The sequence below is a fragment of the Piliocolobus tephrosceles genome, chromosome 5, assembly GCF_002776525.5.
Source record: "Piliocolobus tephrosceles isolate RC106 chromosome 5, ASM277652v3, whole genome shotgun sequence".
NCBI lineage: Eukaryota > Metazoa > Chordata > Mammalia > Primates > Cercopithecidae > Piliocolobus > Piliocolobus tephrosceles.
In genome coordinates, this window is record NC_045438.1 from 121,850,198 (window position 1) to 121,872,590 (window position 22,393).

General features: G+C 41.1%; 1 protein-coding gene across 1 annotated transcript in view; it reads left to right on the plus strand.

The window, feature by feature from the left end:
- ADGRF1 (adhesion G protein-coupled receptor F1) overlaps positions 1 to 22,393 on the plus strand; it is a 62,015-nt gene that overhangs the window by 18,933 nt on the left and 20,689 nt on the right. Inside the window, exons 4-10 of the mRNA XM_023213075.1 lie at positions 991 to 1,067; positions 1,580 to 1,631; positions 14,409 to 14,519; positions 15,751 to 15,808; positions 17,522 to 17,668; positions 19,405 to 19,578; positions 21,600 to 21,700. Coding sequence (XP_023068843.1) covers positions 14,451 to 14,519; positions 15,751 to 15,808; positions 17,522 to 17,668; positions 19,405 to 19,578; positions 21,600 to 21,700 — 549 coding nt within the window. The 5' untranslated portion in view covers positions 991 to 1,067; positions 1,580 to 1,631; positions 14,409 to 14,450. The remainder of the gene's footprint in view (positions 1 to 990; positions 1,068 to 1,579; positions 1,632 to 14,408; positions 14,520 to 15,750; positions 15,809 to 17,521; positions 17,669 to 19,404; positions 19,579 to 21,599; positions 21,701 to 22,393) is intronic.

The following is a 22,393-nucleotide window of genomic DNA, read 5'->3' on the forward strand; positions in this document are numbered from 1 at the left end:
AGCTCAAGTCATTTGTGAAATGTGGAATGTTTAAAGGAAACAAAAAAAAATTAATAAATTAACTGAATTCAGAGATATCCTTTGCTTTCTTTTCAGTGGCATTTTTGAGAATTAACATATTATTATCCCCTTCATTATTTCATAACAGAATGACAAATTGCTAATTTAGATGTGGTTGTTAGTTGCTCATTACCTTGACCAAAAGTAATTTATCAGCCAATGTGGCTAAAGACACAGCACATAACAATCTTGACCTTTCACAGTTTTCAAACTGGATGACTCCTTGGAAAGAAAACAAATCATTACTAAAGAAGTTAATCAGGTTTCACTCTACGTTTTCTAAGGACAAAGAACACACCGAAAGCATTCACCTCAGCATCCACCCTGTTGCTGTCTTTTGCCACAGCTCCTTTGGTACTATCCCACCCAGAAGTCTGAGGTTGTTTTATCTGGGAAACTAGCTAGTTGATTCTTTAGCCTTAAATGAAAAAGTTGGAAAAGGAAAAACAATATCTACTCTTATTTCTGCTCCACAGGAATTACCCACCTGTCCTCATTGGAATTATGCATGAAGGGCTGCATTCCTTCAGCTTTATAGAGTATGACCCAGTGTGTTCAGAGGCTGGATGGGAAGTTTTGATGGAGCAGCATTTTGTAGCAAACAGATCTAGGGCAAAAGTGTTTCACATTCCCCTAGAGCTTTTCTCTCCCATTTCCCTTCTGTGATTTCAGACACCCATCTATGTTTGCTGGGAGAATCATTAAGTCTTGAGCTCTGCGCTCCTTCCTCTTACCAGACCTAATAGTGACTTTAAGGTGGAGGGGAGTTAGCAGAAAAGTATATTGTTTCCGTCTTGAAGGGGGTGTGTCCCAGGCTTGTCTACCTGCACAGACCATAATGTGTGCCAGGAACTGCTGATGGATCAGTGAGCCTGTGTTCACACCAGTGAGCTACTGTTGCTCGGATACTAATACTTTCTTTCCAAACAGCATAAGAAGTAATTGAGTCACAAGTACACTGAAGGAAGGGCTCCCTCGAGCTGCGGGGTGAAGAGAGAAATCACCAGGTAAGCCCAATAACTGTACTTTGATTACTAAGAACGTGTATTACTGTGACCAATACTACCTGTTAGTCTGAGATTATTTTTTCTCTCCTTGAAAAAAAAATTCTGATTTCAATATCTCATTTCCCAAAGATGGTTAATTAAGGGAACAGAGCTGAAAAAACAATGAGCAGAAACAACAGATTTCAATCTGCTTACTAACTATAATGAGGTGATTAGCTGAGGCTCAAGCTCCAGATTATCTGACTCGAAGCACACTCTTCCCTCTGTGATAACGCAGGACCCCCATTCTTCTGATGTGCCAGGGAGGTAGATTGACTAGAATAAAACGGGCTCCACCAAAGATCAGTCATATGGTTTTCACTAATTCATAATACATTAACCATAGCAATCTCTTAAAAATAAAATTGTGCTTGAGAGAATTAAGCTTATTTTTCCTTTAGGGTGGATTAGTTTAAGCTTTGCCTGAATCCATATGTACCCAGGAAGTACTTATCAATTTAACTCCTTTCCAGGACTCCAAAAAACCCTAGAATTGACTAATCATTTCTCCTGCTACTTCCCCAAGTAAGTATAAAATGACACACTGTATTTTCTTAGTAGCTGCCTTGAAAATATATAATTTTTCTTTTCTCTTTTCTTTGTTTTCATGAAAAATCCATTTATGTAAACCTGATAGCCTATGTAATACGCCATGCCAGAGACTACATAAAGGAAAGACACTGAAGGAGGAATAGAAACCAGGTCAAAGTGGGAGAGGCGTAGAGAAGTGATGAACTTGACTTTTTCGTGCTGAGATCCATTAAGCTCAACTTGATAATAACATTCATGGGCTGGAGATTACAAACAGAGGCGAGAATAACAAAAAATAAACAAAAGTACATTCTTTAATATGTTAGAATATTAACAAAAGCCTTCTATTATGTTCTGTTTTCATTAAGAAAACACCACTCATTATCTAACCATAACCCAAATTGACAAGTGTTCTAATAATGGTCCCATAATACTTTATTCAACCATTGACAAGTAGTAAAACATTGAGCAAATTATTTAGTTGTTTTGTCCTGGTTATTTCATTTGTAAAATGGTGCCAATAAGCATTAAGATTGGAAATAGGAGTGTATGCCTGTGGAGTCTGACAAGCTCAACTTGCAAACTCACCTTTTGTGCATAACCCTAAGCTGACGTGAATTATTGATGGATGCCTCGTATGTCTTGCTTCTCCAAAAGGAGAGTAAATTTCTTAAAAAACAGGGACAATGTCCCCATAACAGGGTCTGTCTGTTGCTGGGCTGAGGGCAAGGAAAGCACCATACTTTCACAACAATGCGCTTTCTGATGTCTTTCATTACACAACTAAAGGAATGCAAACATCTTCTTTAAAAAAGTAAATGAACACATTCATTCAAATTAGGATATAAGTAAATGATTTTAGTGCTTTGGCTGAGAGTAAGTAAAGTAAAAACTGGAAGAAGCAAGAGCGTACTGGATATCTGAGAGCATTCGCAGTGGTAGGGGTGTGCGTCACAAGGGTGCACAACTCAGAAAGTAGAGGAGTGGCATCCCCAGGACAAGTGTCACTGAATTCACAATTTTGCTTAAGGCCACCCTTTTGAAACTGTTGTGTAACCTACCTAATCTAAATGTTTATATTTGTAACTTTCAAAATATTTTGCCTAGTTTTATTTTATTTCATTTTATTTTATTGTATTTTTTGAGACAGAGTCTCGCTCTGTCGCCCAGGCTGGAGTGCAGTGGCGCGATCTCGGCTCACTGCAAGCTCCGCCTCCCGGGTTCACGCCATTCTCCTGCCTTAGCCTCCGGAGTAGCTGGGACTACAGGCTCCCGCCACCACGCTGGGCTAATTTTTTGTATTTTTAGCAGAGACGGGGTTTCACCGTGTTAGCCAGGATGGTCTCGATCGCCTGATCTCCTGACCTCGTGATCCTCCCACCTCGGCCTATCAAAGTGCTGGGATTACAGGCATGAGCCACCGCGCCCAGCCGCCTGACTTTCTTTCTTTTTTTTTTTTTTTTTTGAGACGGAGTCTTGCTCTGTTGCCCGGGCTGGAGTGCAGTGGCCGGATCTCAGCTCACTGCAAGCTCCGCCTCCCGGGTTTATGCCATTCTCCTGCCTCAGCCTCCGGAGTAGCTGGGACTACAGGCGCCCGCCACCTCGCCCGGCTAGTTTTTTTGTATTTTTAGTAGAGACGGGGTTTCACCGTGTTAGCCAGGATGGTCTCGATCTCCTGACCTCGTGATCCGCCCGTCTCGGCCTCCCAAAGTGCTGGGATTACAGGCTTGAGCCACCGCGCCCGGCCCTGACTTTCTTTTTAATGTTCTTTGGCAGGGAACACCCACCGCTTGTAGAGAAGAGGAAACGCTGTTGCCAAATACATATGTCTTGGGATTTTCCTAAATTGTGTTTGTCTTAGCAGAGTAGTGCTCACAAGATTTCAAGGTCTTCAGAGTTCTTGACTGGATAGATACATGGTTTTATTTTATTTATTTATTTATTTAATTATTTATTTATTTACTTACTTTTGAGACAGAGTCTCTGTTGCTCAGGCTGGAGTGCAGTGGCACAATCCCGGCTCACCTCAACCTCTGCATCCCAGGTTCTAGCAATCCTCCTGTCTCAGTCTCCTGAGTAGCTGGGATTACAGGCACCTGCCACAACGCCTGGCTAATTTTTGTATTTTTAGTAGAGACAGAGTTTCACCATGTTGGCCAGGCTCTTCTCAAACTCTTGACCTCAAGTAATCCACCGGCCTTTGCCTCCAAAAGTGCTGGGATTATAGGCGTGAGCCACCACGCCCAGAGATATATGGTTTTAATAGATGTGAAAACAATTTAGAATCTTGGAGGGATAGTACTAAAGGCCTATGGCATCGTGATCTGAAACATACCCTCTTCCATGCACAGCTGGGTTGAAGCCTTGATAAACTCACCCCGTAGTACACAAAACCACTAAGGAAGGGAAGCCTTCTTATCACATCCCCTCCCCAATAAGCCACAGATAATCTCATAGAGGCTCCTGGTCAGTGGCTGATGGAAACTGGGAGCTGGCATGTTGAGAATGAAAATTCATAGGAATTAATAATAGAAGTGGAAAATGCCCTAGCATTTCACAGAGTTAAAATAAATTTCCTATGTGTAGTCAGTTGAATAAATAAAATGCAGAGATGAACAGCAACGAGGTATGCCCTCCTAAAACTGCAAACTCTAGTTAACGTTTTATTGATGAGCATTATCAGATCCTCATGGTGTCTTACTGGTCTCAGTGCAAATGCCAGTTTTTAATCTCCAGAGGTCCACAAATCTAAAGACTTTAAAGTCCTCAAGATAATTTTCTTATTCTTTTCTTCTTTCTCAGAAGACAAAACTTTAAAACCTGATAAGAGTTTCTTTAGTTTTTTGAGATAAGCAGATATTTATTATACATTTGTGAAGTTGGGACAGCCTGTCATAATACAACAGATTCACACCTGCAAAGTTCTGGGTAAAGAGAATTTGTGTTAAGCAGATTATATTTTCCGTAAGCACCTTTTACGCTTGTGTTTGTACTGCATGCAGAATGATTCTACTTGGAGACTTCCCTATGCTTAATCTCTTAAAGAATCAAGCTAATTATTTCTGATAAGACACTTAATGATATATTTCTTAGGTATATCATACTCTTTTATGTTGTTGACCAAGGTATCAATTAAGCAGGCAATTGGTAAAAGATGTAGATATGGCATAATTTAAAAAATATATTTAGGTCAGAATTTTATAGGAAAAGGTGGGCCTCATTAAACAAACTTACAGCTCGATAGGGGGAATAAATTATAGTGTTCTATACCACTGCAGAATGATTATAGTTAACAATAGTATATAGTTTCAAATAACTAGAAGGAGAATATTCAATGTTCCCAACACAAAGAAAGATAAATGTTTGAGATGATGGATATGCTAATTACCCTGATCTGATCACCATATATTATATATATCAAAACATCACTAGGTACTCTATAAATGTGTACAATTATTATTTGTCAATTAAAAATAAAATTTAAAATAAATAAATAGATAAAATTGGTGAAGAATTATCAAGGTGGTCTAGATAAAAAATAGTTTCATTGGGAAATACAGTTGACAAAATTGGCTATTCACTTGGAGGAAATGAAAGGAAATCTGAAAACCTAAATAAATTCCAGAAGGATTGAAGATTTACTTATTTCATCCCAAAACCTAAATTAACTTAAGAAAGATTGAAGATTTAAGTGTATTAAAAATAATTTAAAGAACTAATGAAGTGTTAGACTAAAATGTAGAAGAATGTTTTCCAATCTTTTTACAGAAAACATGTTCTTTGGCCGGACACGGTAGTTCACGCCTGTAATCCCAGCACTTCTGGAGGCTGAGGTGGGCAGATCACCTGAGGTCAGGAGTTTGAGACCAACCTGGCCAACATGGTGAAACCCTGTCTCTGCTAAAAATACAAAAATCAGCCAGGCATGGTGACGTGCACCTGTAGTCCCAGCTACTCTGGAGACTGAGGCAGGAGAATCGCTTGAACCTGGGAGGCAGAGGTTGCGGTGAGCCGAGATTGCACCACTGCACTCCAGCCTGGGTGACAGGGCGTGACTCTGTCTCAAAACACAAACAAGCAAACAAAACCACACATTCTTCACACAACCCCAAGTTTAAAATCCATAATGGGGCTGGGTGTGGTGGCTTATACCTGAAATCTCAACACTTTGAGAGGTTGAGGAAGAAGGAATACTTGAGCCCAGGAATTCAAGACCAGTGTGAGCAATATGTTGAGACCTTGTCTCTGCAAAAAAATAAATTAAAAAATAATTAGCTGGGTGTGGTGGTGTGTGCCTATAGTCCCAGCCACTCAGGAGGCTGAGATGAGAGCATCATTTGAGCCCAGGATGGAGCTGCAGTGAACTGTGATCATGGCACTGCACTCCAGCCTGGGCAGCAGAGCGAGACCCTGTCTCTAAATATAACTAAAAGTAAAAATGAATAAGTAAAATCCATAATGGAAAAGATGGACAGATGTGATTTCATGAACATTTTAATCTTTTGTGCAGAAGAAAATAATGCAAAACATTTAAAGATGAACTATAATCCATAAGCAAATACCTATAATGGGAGTGACAAAGACAAAAGAGCTCCTAAAACACAATTTTTAAGAAAAAGATGAACATTCCAGTAGAAAAACTTGGGAAAATGACTTAAGTGGTCAAGCTGGAAAAAAATACAAATGGCCAGTAAATCTCTAAAAAATGCTTAAACTTACTGGTAATCAAACACAGGAAGATTAAAACAATAAGGCAAAAATTTTGCCTATCTGTTTGGCAACATTAAAAAGATATTGTGGACAGAGTCATGAAACAGGCATTTCTGCAGCTTACCAGTGAGTGTAAATGGGTACAGGTTAGGAGGGCAATTTGACCATGTCTATAAAATCTCAAAATATATAAACCTTTGGAAGCAGCACTTTCCTTTTAACTTAGAAAAGTTAAAAGTTCAATCCTGGTTTACCTGGAATTCAGATGCGTGGAAGGAAGCTTAATAGAAGGGAAGTTTGAGGGCAGACTGTGGGAGTTCAAAACTGCGATGATCTTGAGTTTGCTTTTCATTCTGTATGGTGTAGAATCTGGATGGTTTCTGAGGATGAATTGATGGGATATTTTCAGGATAGGTGGAATGCCAGTCAACTGGTTCTATTTCTAGAAGAATCATCTGGGGAATATGATTTTAAAAGTTATTTTTACTTTTTAAGAAAATCACGATGAAAATGCTATTCATATGTAAAGGGAAACGTAAAGAATTAGTGGGTTTTGGTAGGTTTGAAACAGTGAAGATTTATCAGTGTAAGCATGGAATGAGAAGTAGGAGAAGTGTGTTTTACTCTTATTTAAAATAGATCACCCAAGAAGAGTTTGTAACATCTTTAATTTGACCATTCGTATATAAAGATCCCACAGAGCCTACTCTGCAGGGGTTTTCCAGCAGGCCTGATCATTTGTGTTTCCATCCTTAGACACCTGACTCTCCTTAGATACTGAGGACAATCATGTTTATCAGGAAGATAACTTGTTTTTTCTAGTGTAATGTCAACTTTTATTTTAGTGTGGGGGGTACCTGTGCAGTTTTGTTATATGGGTAGTAGATTGTGTAATGTTGAGGTTTGGGGTGCAAATGATCCTGTCACCAGGTAGTGAGCATAGTACCCAATACATAGCTGTTTTGTTGTTTGTTTGTTTTGTTTTGTTTTGTTTTTGAGACAGGTTCTCCCTCTGTCTCCCATGCTGGAGTGCAGTGGTGCGATCTTGGCTCCCTGCAACCTCTGCCTCCAGGGCTCAGGTGACTTTCCCACCTCAGCCTCCCAAGTAGCTGGGACCACAGGTGCGCACCACCATGCCCGGCTAATTTTTGTATTTTTAGTAGAGACAGGGTTTCACTATGTTGCCCGGGCTGGTCTCGAACTCCTGAGCTCAAGCAATGCACCAGCCTCTGCTTCCCGAATTGCTAGGATTACAGGCCTGAGCCACCGTGCCCTGCCCAATAGGTAGCTTTTCAGCCCTTTCCCCCTCTCCCTTTCTTTCTGCTCTAGGAGTCCCCAGTGTTGATTGTTTCCATCTTTATGTTCATGTGTACCCAGTGCTTAGCTGCCACTTATAAGTGAGAACATGCAAATTAACGCAGGAACAGGAAGAAAGCTTTGAAATGTATGTTCTTCTTTTTTCTGAAAAAAAGAATTGTTTGTAAGGAACTCAGGTGGAGATCAAATTAACAATCATGATTTAATTAAAATTATGCCCCAAGCAACAAAAACTAACTGGCTCATGGTCGAAGGGAAATACTTGATTCTTTGGGCTGAGAAATTTAGGGAAATAGTTAACAAATTCTTTGTATTTAGAATTTAAATGTTACATTTTCATTTTCTGCAATTGTGAAATGAAAATAAATTCCACTTAACTTACACAATTGCCAAAATAATCGAATCAAAACATATTGAAAAGGACTTTGTAAATTAGAAGCAATTATTTTATTTCTTTTTTATGAGGTAGCTATCACCTCTCTGGAGTTCTGTTCAGGTACTTCTTAATTTTTAAAAGCAAACAATTCAAGAAGCTCAAATTATCTGGTCTTTCCTTTCTTTAAATGAAGTTGAGTAGAGGAGATGAGAAATAAGCCCTACCTAGGGATTCCAGGAAGACTGGGTCCTGTTACTAAGCTGAAATCTTGGCTAGAAGAAAGAGCTTGGCACCTTTTGTGGAATGCCATTAATCATCTTTTAAGGGCTTGGTGGTCACTCCTGCTATACTGAACCACAAGTGGCTGGTGAACATCTTCAGTTACAAGGGATTGGAATACAGCCAACCCATGAGGCTCACAGCTAAGCCTTTTACTGTGGAAATGAGCTGGACTGGTCTTCTGTGGGAAATGAACCCTACTAGAATGCCAGGAGGCATATTGAGCAATGAGCTAAAAACAACAAATCATCCTGAGTGAAGCTCTTCTCAGATGCAAAGTGCAGACTAAATAGAAAAACAGAATCCTTGTTAGGAAGGAGCAGACAGCTGTGCTAGGCTGCAGGCACCAGCAGCAGGAGAAATACTCTTGAGCTGAATGAAGTTCTAATTAGTGACAAAGGAAACACAAATTTATAAGCACATATCTCAATTCTGGGATGGGAAAGGATCAGATTTGGAGGTAGGGTCACAAACTGGACTCTGAAGGCACAACCAATCAATGAAACATAGGACAGTTAAAATAGGGACCCCGGAACAGAGATTCTCGGTAACCCAGAAGTTCGCAGAAGTGGGTCTGGATTGTGGCTTTCGGAGTTTCTCTTGAGGCATGGAGCTACCATGCGTGATAGGCGGGCATGACTATATTGTTAACAGCCAGTACATGGCACAATGCCTGGGAAATGGGAGGCTGTCAGTATACAGTATACGGTAGTTGAACAAATGCAAGTTTAGCAGATTGGTGAAGTGTCCTGGGGGAGGAGTGACTGAGCCAAGTAATTCTTTTTGTCCCCACCAGACTTATAATTCCAGAATTCTTAAAAATTATACCTCTGTTCTGAACCCAATAATTAAATTCTTAGTAGGTTCTTAGCTCATCTCAAAAGATGTTCAAGAATTTAATAACCAGTTTGAGGAAAAAACAAGAATAAAGATGAGTAGAAATTGGTGATCTTTCCAGGCTTTGGTTTGGTGACTGCCGACGTTGATAAAAGAACAAATAGAAGGTGGGGAATGGGTATGTAATAATGAAACCTGAATATGAATAGATCTGAACTCACTTTATTTTTCCCCTTACTGTATAAAAGAGGAAACCGAATCCACAGAGTTTTAACTTTCACAAATCCTCACAGAAGACGTACAAACCTGAGGCTAGGGTGTAATTCATTCAGACCTCCTCCTGTTGTGTTGATAAACAGGAATGTGCTAAAACATGCTAAAATATAAAACGTGTTCAAAATTTTACTGTGCACACATGTATATAGACCTCCCCTGAGATTTTAAATGACTTTAAATTACTGTCCTTCCAGAGGAAGTTTGTCTCATTCATATAACTTACCAAACCTCCAAACATTTTTCCAAAGATGGAAGTGGCTATCTTTTCTGTCCTTCCACCTATTTTCTCAGCTGTCTTCTCCTCTATCTCTGTCCAGTTACAGAAACACAAAGGAGCTTTTCTCAAAGGCAAGTGGCCCAACAGTTCCTAGAAAAGATAGATGCTAATGAATATGTTATCAAAAACCGGTAAAATGAGAGGTAAAACAAAACCAAGGCTTTACAGGTCATCTGCCTAACTCTTTTTGAGTCATGATTTCTTTTAGACCCTATGTGGAGACCTGCTCTTTCCATCAATGTGTGTGTGCACATGGGCACATGTGAGGCCAAGATGGACAGGAAGGAGACAGCTCCACTGGGAATTCTATTTATAGAGAAAAAAACATAATCCCATAAATATTGATACCAGAGAAACAGCACAGAGTTCAACTGTGCCTAAGATTAGATTGTTGCCAAGAATGCTGGAAAGTGTAGGTGTGAGCAGTTTCAACTAAGTCTGCTATTGATAAGGAGCCAGCTGTTGGCATAAATAAATGATATTTGCAGTCCATAAGTATATAACTGAAAGAATAGGGAGACAACAGCCAGCCCTCTCCAAAGGCATGATAGCAAGTTCTAATGATTGTTCCCTGTCAACTGAAGGACAGGGAATGAACTCACTGAATGAATTCAAGGAAGTGCAGGGTCGGGGGGTGTCCCACCATGGTCAAGCCTTCCCATTACTGGCCCCAGCAGCCACAGCACTGTGATGGAAACATGTCATACTCTAATGAAAACAACAGCTCCTCACTGGTGGCAAGGACATAAGGATTCTGAGAATTTCTAAATAATCAGGACCATTCCAGCTTGGAAGGGAAGTGATGAAAATACCATGGGGTTTATGTTTAACAAAGGCGAAGTTCAGTGGGATTTATGAGGACCTCGCACACACACAACAGCAATCTCTGACATCCTTGCTGCTGTGGACCCTCCTTTGAGTCAGATAATTCAATTACTGTAACACTGTACTTTTATTGCTTCGAAGTTGGGATCCCTCCATTTCCAGAGTGGCGGGAATCAGTTAACCCAACTGTCCTTTTTTTTTTTTTTTTTTTTTTTTTTTAATAAGTTAATTTGACTCAGAATTGAAGTCAAATTCTGACACAATCCAGCAAGTAACTATACAAGCTGATGGTAAGGTTGAAATACTAGGCACCACTCTGGGTACTTTACTTGCAAATTACTCATTCAATTCTCCTAAGAGCCCGTGAATTAAATACTGTTTTCCCCATATTCTTGATGAGTAAACCAAAGTATAGAAAACTTAAGACAATTCCAAAGGGCATCCAGTTGATAAATGTCAAAGCTGGGAACGGGACCCTGGCTAGCGCAGCTGCAGAGCCCATTTTGACCCATGTGCCTTGAGATTTCATTTTTTCCCACCTTTAACTAGTTGTCAAATACAGGATGTCCTGCATTTGAATTTAGTTAAATTTGAATTTCAGATAAGAAACAAATAATTTTGGTCAACAAATAATGTTGCAAATATTGCACAGGGGCATACTTCACTAAAAAAATTCATTGTTTATTTGAAATTCAAAATTTCGAGGGTATCTTGTGTTTTTACTTCCTAAACCTTACAACTGTATCCCAGAGGGAGCTATATGCACCAAGGAAGCAAAGAAAACAATTTTGATTCACTTGAACTTTGGTTTCAAATCCCAGAGTAGAACTCCTATCACAGGACTAGACTAGATAGAGAAATCTTTATTTTTTATTTTATTTTTATTGTTTTAAGGATGGAGGGTAGCAGAGTGGAGGCCGCAGGTGCCACAGCCTCTCCCTCTGCCACTTCTCTCTGGATAAATCGTTTTTCCTATACTTAAAACAGTCTAGAGTAACAGCTCTCAAACCTGCCTGGATGTGAGCATTGCTTGTCTAGCTTTAATAATACACATGGGCTGGCCTGACATGGTGGCTCATGCCTGTAGTCCCTCTTTGGAGGCTGAGGTGGGAGAATTGCTTAAGCCCAGGAGTTTAAGACCAGCTTGGACAATATAGTGAAACCTTGTCAATACAAAATAAATTAAAAGAATTAGCCTGTAGTCTCAGCTATTAGGGAGGCTGAGGTGGGAGGATCACTTGTGCCCAGGAGGTCAAGGCTGCAGTGAACCATGACTACACCACTGCACTTCCAGCCTGGGTGACAGAGCAAGAACATGTCTCCATAATCATAATTATAATTACAATATACAGAACTGGGTCTGACCTGTCCAAGATTTAGTAGGTTTAGGGTGAGATGGGGACACCCACATTTTCTAATAAGCTCCTAAATGTTTTCTCCTTTCCTTCTCTTCCCTCCTTTCCTCACTGGTCTGAAACTCTGACTCTAAGTTAGAGTTTACCATCTGTAGCAAGTCCAAGGATGCCAGAATATATCTCTAGGGTGGGAGAAGAGGGAATAAAGAGGTGGGGTCTATGAGAGAGGGCTTTCCCACAATGCCCAGAGCTGTCTTCAGGCCTTCTCAAGCTGGCTCTACAGCCTCAGGCCTGGACTACATATATGAGAAAGATTTTTCAGAGTGGGATGAGGAGGTGAGAGAGAGAGAGAGAAACAGAGAGAGAGTGAGCCTGAGAGCCGTATGCAGGCCAGGTCTCCCATTTGGAAGCAGGCTCTGGCACAAAGAGGCAAAACAGATCACACCACAGGCACCAAGACTGTTATCCCATTTGAAAGCTCCAGCCCCATAAACTGTGACCCAAATAGTTCCCGAGAATTCAAATAAAAAAATCCTTCCCTAGAAGTGAAGAAAAAGTGGCCGGGCATAATGACTCATACCTGTAATCCCAGCATTTTGGGAGGCCGAGGCAGGCAGATCACTTGAGGTCAGGAGTTTGAGACCAGCCTGACCAACATGGTGAAACCCCATCTCGACTAAAAATACAAAAATTGGCCAGGCGTTGTGATGGGTGCCTGTAATCCCAGCTACTCATGAGGCTGAGGCAGGAGAATCGCTTGAACCTGGAAGGTGAAGGTTGCAGTGAGCTGAGATCATGCCACTGCACTCCAGCCTGGGCAACAGAGTGAGACTCCATCTCAAAAAATAAAAGTGAAGAAAAAGTGGAAAAGGGGCTGGAAGGGGCGCAACCCCCCTCTGCAGTGTGACTGTGCTTCATGAGGGTATTGCAAAATCAATTTAGTAGAATATAACAATTTACTAATAAAAATGAAATAAATAAAATAAAAACAAGTACAAAATATCCAAGGTACACACACACACACACACACACACACACACACATTCATGTTATAACATATCTTTCTTTCTATGGGATCCTGTCAAGAAAGTTTGTAAAACACTGCTCTAGAGACAAATATTCATCACTTTTAGAAAGCAGAAAGCACAGGCAGGAAGGAATAGAACTCAGAGCAGACAAGCTGTGGGGAAACAAGACCCTAAAGAGTAATCTAGAGCTCAGGCTGCTGCCAAAGAATTTTAAAGCAACAGATTTACTTCCTGTTTTCTTTGGTAAACAGGAAGGTGGGGCATAAGAGGACCATTCATCCAAAAGGAGAAGGTAAATTCAAGAGCTGTACGTGTCACATTGCCCGTTTTTCATGCTGCCCCAGAAAGCCCTAGAAAAGGTCTCTGCTGAAACATAGGCCACCTCTGTGGTAGTTCTTCCCTGTCTCTAATGCCTTTTCTCTGCTTTTGAGATCAGAGGGCAGTGTGGGGTGGCACTGGAGAGATGGCAGCATTTGTATGAAGTTTAAGCACACCCAGGAAGCAAGGTAAGGGCTGGATGGAGAGCCCAACTTTGTGTACTCCGGACTGCTAAGCAAGGACACTTATTCCAGGGGAGGACTTTTGAGTTTGGGAGTCAAACTTTTTCACCTTCTCCTGTGAGATGTAAAAGAAACATTGAGAGGTCAGAAGAAGGTATTCCTTTAAGTTCTAACAATGCCGTGCAGTAAAACTTAGCAATGATGTAAGCGTCCTGTGTTGAGCTACCCAATACGGTAGCCCCTAGCCACATGTGGCCCCTGAGCACTGGAAATGTGGTCAACGTGATTGAGCAACTGAATTTTAAATTTAATTTAATTTTAACTGTCATTCATATTTAGATAGCCACACAAGGCTAGTGGCTACTGTATTAGACAGAACAATTCTAACATTTTGTTATTTTTTTTGATGCAAAATAACCTGGGTATAAGTGATTAATCTTGTGACCAGGTCTATTTACTGGGTTTTATCTAAATTATTTGAGATAATCATAAACTCAAGGACATCTTTTAGCTGATTGTATCTACTATGAAAAAGGAAGTTTGCTGGATTGATTCATTATTATTTATGTGCTTAAACATTCAAATTGTATCCTGGTATTAATGGTTTAAAGAGTCTTTGGTTATTTTAATGTTTTTCTTTCCCGAAATGAAAAGGAAACTTCCTTGAAATATAAAAGACTGGTGTTAAATGCACCTACTTGCAATGTTAAGCAAGTCATGATTTAAAAAACAGCCTGTGTTTAGTCAGATACCATCACCTGGAAGACAGCTCTAGAGCAGTTTTCTAATAAGTCTGTAAAGGTGGAAATTTACTACGCCTGCAGTGGGAGCAGAAATCATGATGTCACAGGTTCCGTGAAGTGGAAACACAATCAGACACTCAGGGGCTCGGATCAGCTCAGTGGGGCCCTACCACTGTGTGCATTTTTACATTTTGGCTTGAATTTCTTGTATTTATGTCTCTACCTTACCTGATACCCTGCTTGTTTAGCACAGACTATGCACCCGACTGCTGCTGCTCAGTCCAGGGAAAATGAAAGTTGGAGTGCTGTGGCTCATTTCTTTCTTCACCTTCACTGATGGCCACGGTGGCTTCCTGGGGGTAAGTTGGTGCTATATCTCATATCTCTTCTCAACTATCTCTCCTCTCTCCTTCTGGCATTTTTAGAACCCCTCACTCTTTAGGGGACTGCAACTGCATAATTTAATGTACTTGAGATCCGAAGTCCTGAGTTCTTGTTTCAACATGACCAACATTCATTGTGTGGCCTTGGATAAGTAAGTCATTTCATCTCTTCGGAGTTTAGATGATCAAACTACAAAAGGAGGATCTTTGATTAAACTATCTTAGAGATCTTTTCCAGTTCAACACATTTTCTACTATGGCTTTTTGGATGCAGAAAAGTCACATAGATGGACATTAGCAATCCTTAGACACTCTCTTCCGTATCTACACTCATTTTCGTGATGCTTTCATCTAGGATCATGGTTTAATATTCTCTACGTGCTGATGACTCCCAGCTGTATAGCTCCATCTCAGACCTCTCCCTTGTCCACACTCACATGTCCATTACCTGCATGTTATTTCCAGCTGGGCACCCAGTGGACCTCCAAACCTCATTTGTCGGAAATCGAACCCACTCCTTCTTGCCTGTCTCAGCAGGTGGTATCACTATCTTTCCAGCTACTTAGGCAAAAAAACCTTAAGAATCATGCTTGACTCTTCTCACATTCCATATCTAAACCGCTGGCATTACTTTTTAAGCTTTACCTTTAAAATATATCCAGAATTCAAAAACTTCTCACTACTTCCGTGGCTGCTACCTTGATTCACACCTTCATTGTCTTTCACCTGCATAATTTCAACAACCCCTGAAATACACTCATTGCTTCTGTGCTTGTCTGTTCTTAGCAGGGCTTCAGGATTGAGCCTGCTACAAAGTAAGTTACAGCATGTCTTTCCCCTGTTCAAAGCTCCCCCGCGGTTTCTCATCTCACTCAAGGAAAAGATAAAACCCTTTCCGTGGCCTTATAAAGGCCTGCACAACCTGCCTCCCCAGAGACCCTCTGACCCCACCTCCTGTGCCTCTCCTCTCTCTCTCCTCTCTCCGCGGCTCTTGTGTCCTCATTCTGCCTTCACCTGCCAGGCATACTCTTACCCTTCAGGTGTTTGCTCAAAAGTTGCTCCAGTGAGGCCTTCCCTGACTGCCTCTCCACCATCCCTGGCTTAGATTTTAGATTCATGATTTTAATTCATCTGGGAAACTCAGCGAGGCCTTATGAAGCACAACTCTTCAAAGTCTCACCATAACTATTTGTTTTCTTTTTAACAGAGAAACGATGGCATCAAAACAAAAAGGGAACTCATTGTGAATAAGGGAAAACAATCAGGTGAGGCTCTGTCAGACAGCATGGTCTAGTGGATTTTGGTGTCAAGGGACCAGGGTTCTAATCCCAGCATTGCCTCTGACTGGTTGTATGATCCTAGGCATATTACTAAACATCCAAATATGTACAAGGAGAATGACAGTAATTCCTATGAGCAGGACATTTGTGAAGATTAAATAATATCATGAGAGCATTGTGTCTTACATCAGACCTGGCAAGTAGCTATTCACACACGCCCTTTTCTTCTGTGCCTTGATCCTAACAATGTAATTAATGGCCATAGCTCCAGTCTAGAAATGAGTTGTGTTCTGAAATTTAGTTTGTGGATCTGATGTTTCTAGTGCTGAACACATTTCCTTTTAGAAACAGTGATGCACATGTGGTTGTTAGGTTCCTGGATCAGTCCACAATAGCTTTTCTCCCATGCAATGAGTCTGCCATACAGCAATGTGCTAATAGTACCATAGCATCTATCACCATGCAAGGCTACACTTCTTTGGGAAAATGAAATCAAAATTTCAACTTGTAATGACATGACATGAATACAATTTTCCTGACAGTAAAAATAACAGTAAAAATATAGCAACTATTACTGGGATGTTACTACGTGGCAGGACTTTTTGAAGTGCATTAGATGAATTAAACCCTCACACTGACACTCTGAGTTAGGTACAGCGGTCATCTTTATTTTACAGATAGTGAAACTAAGGCACAGAACTAGCGGCAGGGACCAGGATTCAAATCCAGTCAATCTGGCTCCAGAACCAGTGCCATTAACCCCTGACGATGTGAGCAGGGCCACCCTTTTCCCTGTTCCCCACTCCTCACCTGCTTGGACAGTAGGAGTGGGACTCGCCTCAGCTCCCACCACTCAGAGAGGACTTCCAATGCCTGGGGAAGAGGCTCCAGTCTGTAAGGAGATGGGAGAGTAAGAGATGGGACTGGGGTGCAATGGTGTGGGATGTCGGGTCTTTCACAGGTGAGCTTTGGGGGACCTTGAAGCCCCTGGGAATTCCATGCCAAGTTTTATGTGAATGGACCTAAGTGAATTTTGGATGGGAGAAGACTCATAGGATTCCCCTCCTTTCCCTGTCAAAATCAGTTAATGGCTTTTCCTTGGGGAAAGAAAAGGTGCTGTCCAGAAATGATGAGCTGGAGGTGAGGGTGGATCAAGCCTCAAGGGAAAGTTTAGTTTTGTTTTGCTTTTGGATTTCATATAAATACCCAAACTCAGCTAACGAATGGAATATTTTCACAGGAGAAAAAAGGGCTCTTCGCAAGTGTGAGATTGAGGGGTCTTATATTGGAGATACTTCAAGGAGATCAGAGCTGGGGGCGGGGGAGGGAAGGTTGACTTGGATTTCCTCACCTCTTCCCCCTTCAGTCTCGATACCTGAAGCTTGACTGTGGGTGCGCCGTGAGGAACTGTATAACATTGAGAGAGTGAATCTGGGGAGGGACAGGCAGCACCGGGGCAGCTGGCCTGGCAGAAGTGAGAGGACAGACGTATATTTGGCATGTGTGGGAACCATTGGCTTGTGTTTATCCCGGGTATTCATTTTTAGTCCATGTTTGGATGAGAGGAACTCAAGAACAAGCAGCGTGGTAGAGTCCCTGACCTCCAGGTTGAATTTGATGATTGTTTCTCAGTCGCTTCCTCAGTAATAGTTTCCCCATGGACAGAAAAAAGGTTTCTGACCCTCTTTCTCTCTTTAGGCCCAGTCCAAGAGTATGAGCTGCTGCTTCAGGTGACCTATGGAGATTCCAAGGAGAAAAGAGATTTGAGGAATTTTCTGAAGCTCTTGAAGCTTCCAATATTATGGTCACACGAGCTCATGATTATCAGAGCAAAGGCTACCACATGTAAGTGTCTCTCAGTGACTGGATATGTAAATGGGGAAGGCGGGTGTATGAGTCAGGGTTATGCTATCAGGTTGGGTTATGCTGTGGAAGCAATCATCCCTACAATCTGTGATTTAAAAGAATACATGTTTTATTTCTTCTTCATGCTACATGTCCACTGCAGATTGGCAGAGGGCTGTTTCTGTTGCCACCAGTACGCAGAGTGATGTATCAGACCCTATCTCATATATACCCATGCTAAGTCAAAAATAAGTGAAACACTGGAGAGTTTTCCATAGGCAATTAAATTCTCTGACTCAGAAGTGACCACAGTAATTCTGCCCACAACTTATTGGTTAAAACTGGCTCCATGGCTCCACTTAACTTCAGGGGACTAGGATATGCAATCCTGTGTACCTGGAAGATGGCAAGAAATATTTGGCAGACAGCACTAATAAGCACAAAGGTGGGGTTCAGAGAAGTTAAATTATTGATCTAAAGCAGTGATTCTTAAAGCGTGGTCCCCAGGCTAGCAGTAGCAGCAGCAGCAGCATTAGGGAACTTAACAGAAATGCAAATTCTTCATTCATCTTGACTTAGAGGATCAGAAACTCCAGGGTGAGATCTTCCAGGTGATTCTGTTGTGCAATAAAGCTTGAGAACCATTTGCTGCACACTGTGCGTATTTTCACAAAGGTGCCCGGTGACTTCACCCTGCTTTTTGATCTACTGAAAAAAAATGACTTCGGTGGGAATTTCAGGTGTGATAGAAGGGGGCAGGCATAGAGGATTGCTACTAGAGAAACTTTTCATCATGACTTTCCCCGAAAATGTTTCTCTGCCTTTGTCATCTTGCTTATAAGGCCTACCTGGGAGTGGTGGCAGGTGGATGGAAAGGAGTCTCCAATGAGATGGTGGTCAAATACCCTCTAGAATCCTTTAAATATCTCTCCTATTACAAATGTCCTCTTCTGCTTCTCTCTTCCATTGCAGTGGCTATGTATGGAGCATACATCCTTCTTTTGCATGCTAATCCCAGCCATTGTAGCTTTATGTTTGTTAGCTTTCTGATACCAACCTCAGAATTTATTGAGTTGGACATTTCCTTACCTTAAATATATTGCCATCCTGGCTTCATCCTTCTGGCTTTTGGTGAGAAATATTACCATTATTTTACTTTTAATGGCAAAAAATTGCTATTACTTTTGCACCAATCAAATCCTTGGTCCAGATTCCATGTCAGAACTAAGGATCAGAAATCACTACTCAGGGCTGGGTGCAGCAGCTCATACCTGTAATCCCAGCATTTTCGGAGGCCAAGGCAGGCAGATCACTGGAGCTCAGGAGTTCAAGACCAGCATGGCCAACATGACGAAATACTGTCTCTACTAAAAATACAAAAATTAACCAGGGGTGGTGGTAATTCCAGGGGTGGTGGTAATTCCAGCTAATTACTTTAGCTGGTGGTGGAATTAATGCCTGTAATTCCAGCTACTCAGGTGACTGAGGCACAAGAATCACTTGAACTCAGGAGGCAGAGTTTGCAGTGAGCTGAGATCATACCACCGTATTCTAGCCTGGGAAACAAACCAAAACATACCACTGTATTCTAGCCTGGGCAACAAACCAAAACAAAACTCATAGAAGATGTGGGAAGTTAATCTGAAAAATAAACATATAAAAAATAAAATCACTGCTCAGCAGTAGTCAGTTTATAAACCAGAATCCATGACACTGAGTTCTATTTTTTTGTGCAGACTGCAACAGCCTGAATGGGGTCCTGCAGTGTACCTGTGAAGACGGCTACACCTGGTTTCCTCCCTCATGCCTCGATCCCCAGAACTGCTACCTTCACACGGCTGGAGCACTCCCAAGCTGTGAATGTCATCTCAACAATCTCAGCCAGAGTGTCAATTTCTGTGAGACAGCAAGTAAGCAACAAAGAATGCTCAGGCTGGGTCTTCTCCCACCCCAACATGCAACAGAGAAGGGACTCTGGCTCATCGTCTTGCTAGTCACTGTTTGTTTACAGGGAGATTGAGGGACAGTGATTATATATTATGTTGGGCCTGGCTGGACACAGTGAGAGTTTTCATAGTACAGAAGATCCAGAAACACATGTGATGGTCATTTCAACCTTTAGGTCCATCCAGCTCAGCTCTGCAATCATATGATTCTATTGAGACTGAGGGAGAGTTGCTAAAATTCCAAAATGAGGAACTGCTTGAGTAAGCAACATTGGTCTTCCTACTTTCTTTTCACCTCTTTTGCCAACATCAATTTCAAGAAAAGGGAAGTCTAGAGATGTGAATGCAGGGAGGAACACATAGTGAATGATTCTACTAATATAAATGCTGTCAATTGTCAACAAATATGTGTACTGAATGCCTTGTTAAAACAAAACAAAAGCTAAAAGTCTAGCTTAGGAAACCAGTGGTAGCTGAGGGAGCTATGGCTAACTTAGGTTTCTGTTCAATGAAAGATGAGATGACCCAAATGACACGGACTCCAGGGCATGAAGGACTTTAAAAAGCTCCTGCAATGATTACTTCAGTTAACTGGAAGCCCCAGATATTGGTGGAACTGAGCAAAGAGTGAGCCTGAAATAGCCCAGCTTAATTGGGAATACTGGCTCTCCTTCCTGGGACTACAGCAATTCAGGTTATGGCAATACATTACTTATTAAGCACCATCTTTACACCCAGATCAGAGGCAAATTCTAGGAGGACACAAAGAAGAATTTCTCTTGCTGTCTATGAATTGCGAGACTCATTGGAGAGGCCAGGCTGTAATACAAGAAAGAAAAGAATGTCATTTCTTCAACAAATGTTGATGAAAGCCTATGTTTTGAAAGATGGGCACAGCAGCTTGCACCTGTAATCCTAGCACTTTGGAAGGTTAAGGCAGGCTGATTGCTTGAACTCAGGAAGAGTTCGAGACCAGCTTGGGCAACATGGCGAAAACGCATCTCTGCAAAAAATACAAAAATTAGCTGGGTGTGGTGGTGTTTGTCTGTAGTAACAGCTACTTGGGGGGCTGAGGGAAGAGGATTGCTTGAACCCAGGAGGTTGAAGCTGCAGTGAGCCAAGATCATGCCACTGCACTCTAGCCTGGGTGACAAAAGTGAGACCCTGTCTCAAAAAGAAAGAAAGGAAGGAAGGGAAGGGATGGGAAGGGAAGGGAAGGGAAGGGAAGGGAAGGGAAGGGAAGGGAAGGGAAGGGAAGGGAAAAAAAGATGGTCCATGTCTAATCCGTCTTTGAAAGATACCAAACTGGATCAGACAGGGATGACACTTATGAGGAGCTTCCCACAGTACTGTGGAGATGTGCATAGATGAGACGTACACAAATCAATGTTTAATAATATGTAAGAGGCTGGGAGAGAGATAGGGATAAAGTACTGTAGGAATTTATAGGAGAGAAAGACTCTGCATCTGAGGATTACAGAAGACCTTTGTGGAAGAGATGACATTTGATTAGGTCCTGAATGAAGGATAAATGGGATTTGCCCACACAGAGAATTGTCCCAGTGCAGAGAAGTACTGGCAATGGGTAGGTAAGGAAGGTGTTGAAGTTAGCAAGTAGTATTGCTGTTACTGTCATCGCTTAATTTTTAATAGGGACAATGCTTAAGCTTATTGCCTAGATGAAGATACATTTCAGTGTTCAGTGAATGCTTTCGTTAGTGACACATGAGAGGCCACGCATTTACCTAGTTTAAAGATTGCCTTGATTACCAGCACTTCCCTATTACTGTTCCAAATCTGCAATTGAAAACTCTGGTTTTTATGTATGCATCCTGTGTTATTTTAGGTGAACATTTCTTATGAAAAAAATTTGAAACATCACTGTTGAATAGATGACTCCGAATTGTACTTCTATAATTGTAGGCTACTAATAAAATCAAGTTAGAAATATATTATATCTATAAACTTATTTTTATTTCCTACAGAGATTTGGGGCACTTTCAAAATTAATGAAGGATTTACAAATGACCTTTTGAATTCATCTTCTGCTATATACTCCAAATATGCAACTGGAATTGAAATTCAGGTAAGTTCTTTCTACTCATTATATAAGGAATTGTTTGCTACACTCAAGTTCAAATGTTTTCAATTCAGCATGTATATTTAATACATATCCTTAATTATTCATTTTCAGTGAGCTATTACAGAGCAGTTATTTGCTCTGCCCACAGTTGAAATTCCCTGAGCATCTTCTTTCTAGGAAAGTTTAGCAGCTGACTTCTTTGCACTTCTGTGGTGTTCAGTTTTGCTCACTTATTTGAGTAATATACTAAGGCTTCTTAATTATTTTCTCTTTTTACTTTTTATAAAAAATTTTTATGGGCTGGGTGCAGTGGCTCACGCCTGTAATCCCAGTATTTTGGGAGGCTGAGGTAGGCAGATCACTTGAGGTCAAGAGTTTGAGACCAGCCTGGCCAGCATGGTGAAACCCAATCTCTACTGAAAAATACAAAAATTAGCAGGGCATGTGACATATACCTGTAATCCCCGATACTCAGGTGATGAGGCACAAGAATCGCTTGAACCTAGGAGGTGGAGTTTGTAGTTAGCTGAGATCGTGCTATTGCACTGCAGCCTGGGCGACAGAGTGAGACTCCACCTCAAAAAAAAAAAAAAAAAAGAAAAGAAAAAAAAATTCATGATCTAAGCTCAATTGTCGGCATTTGGGATTTGCTCTATAAAGAAAACTCTGTTATGAAGAGAGTTAATAAGCAAAACT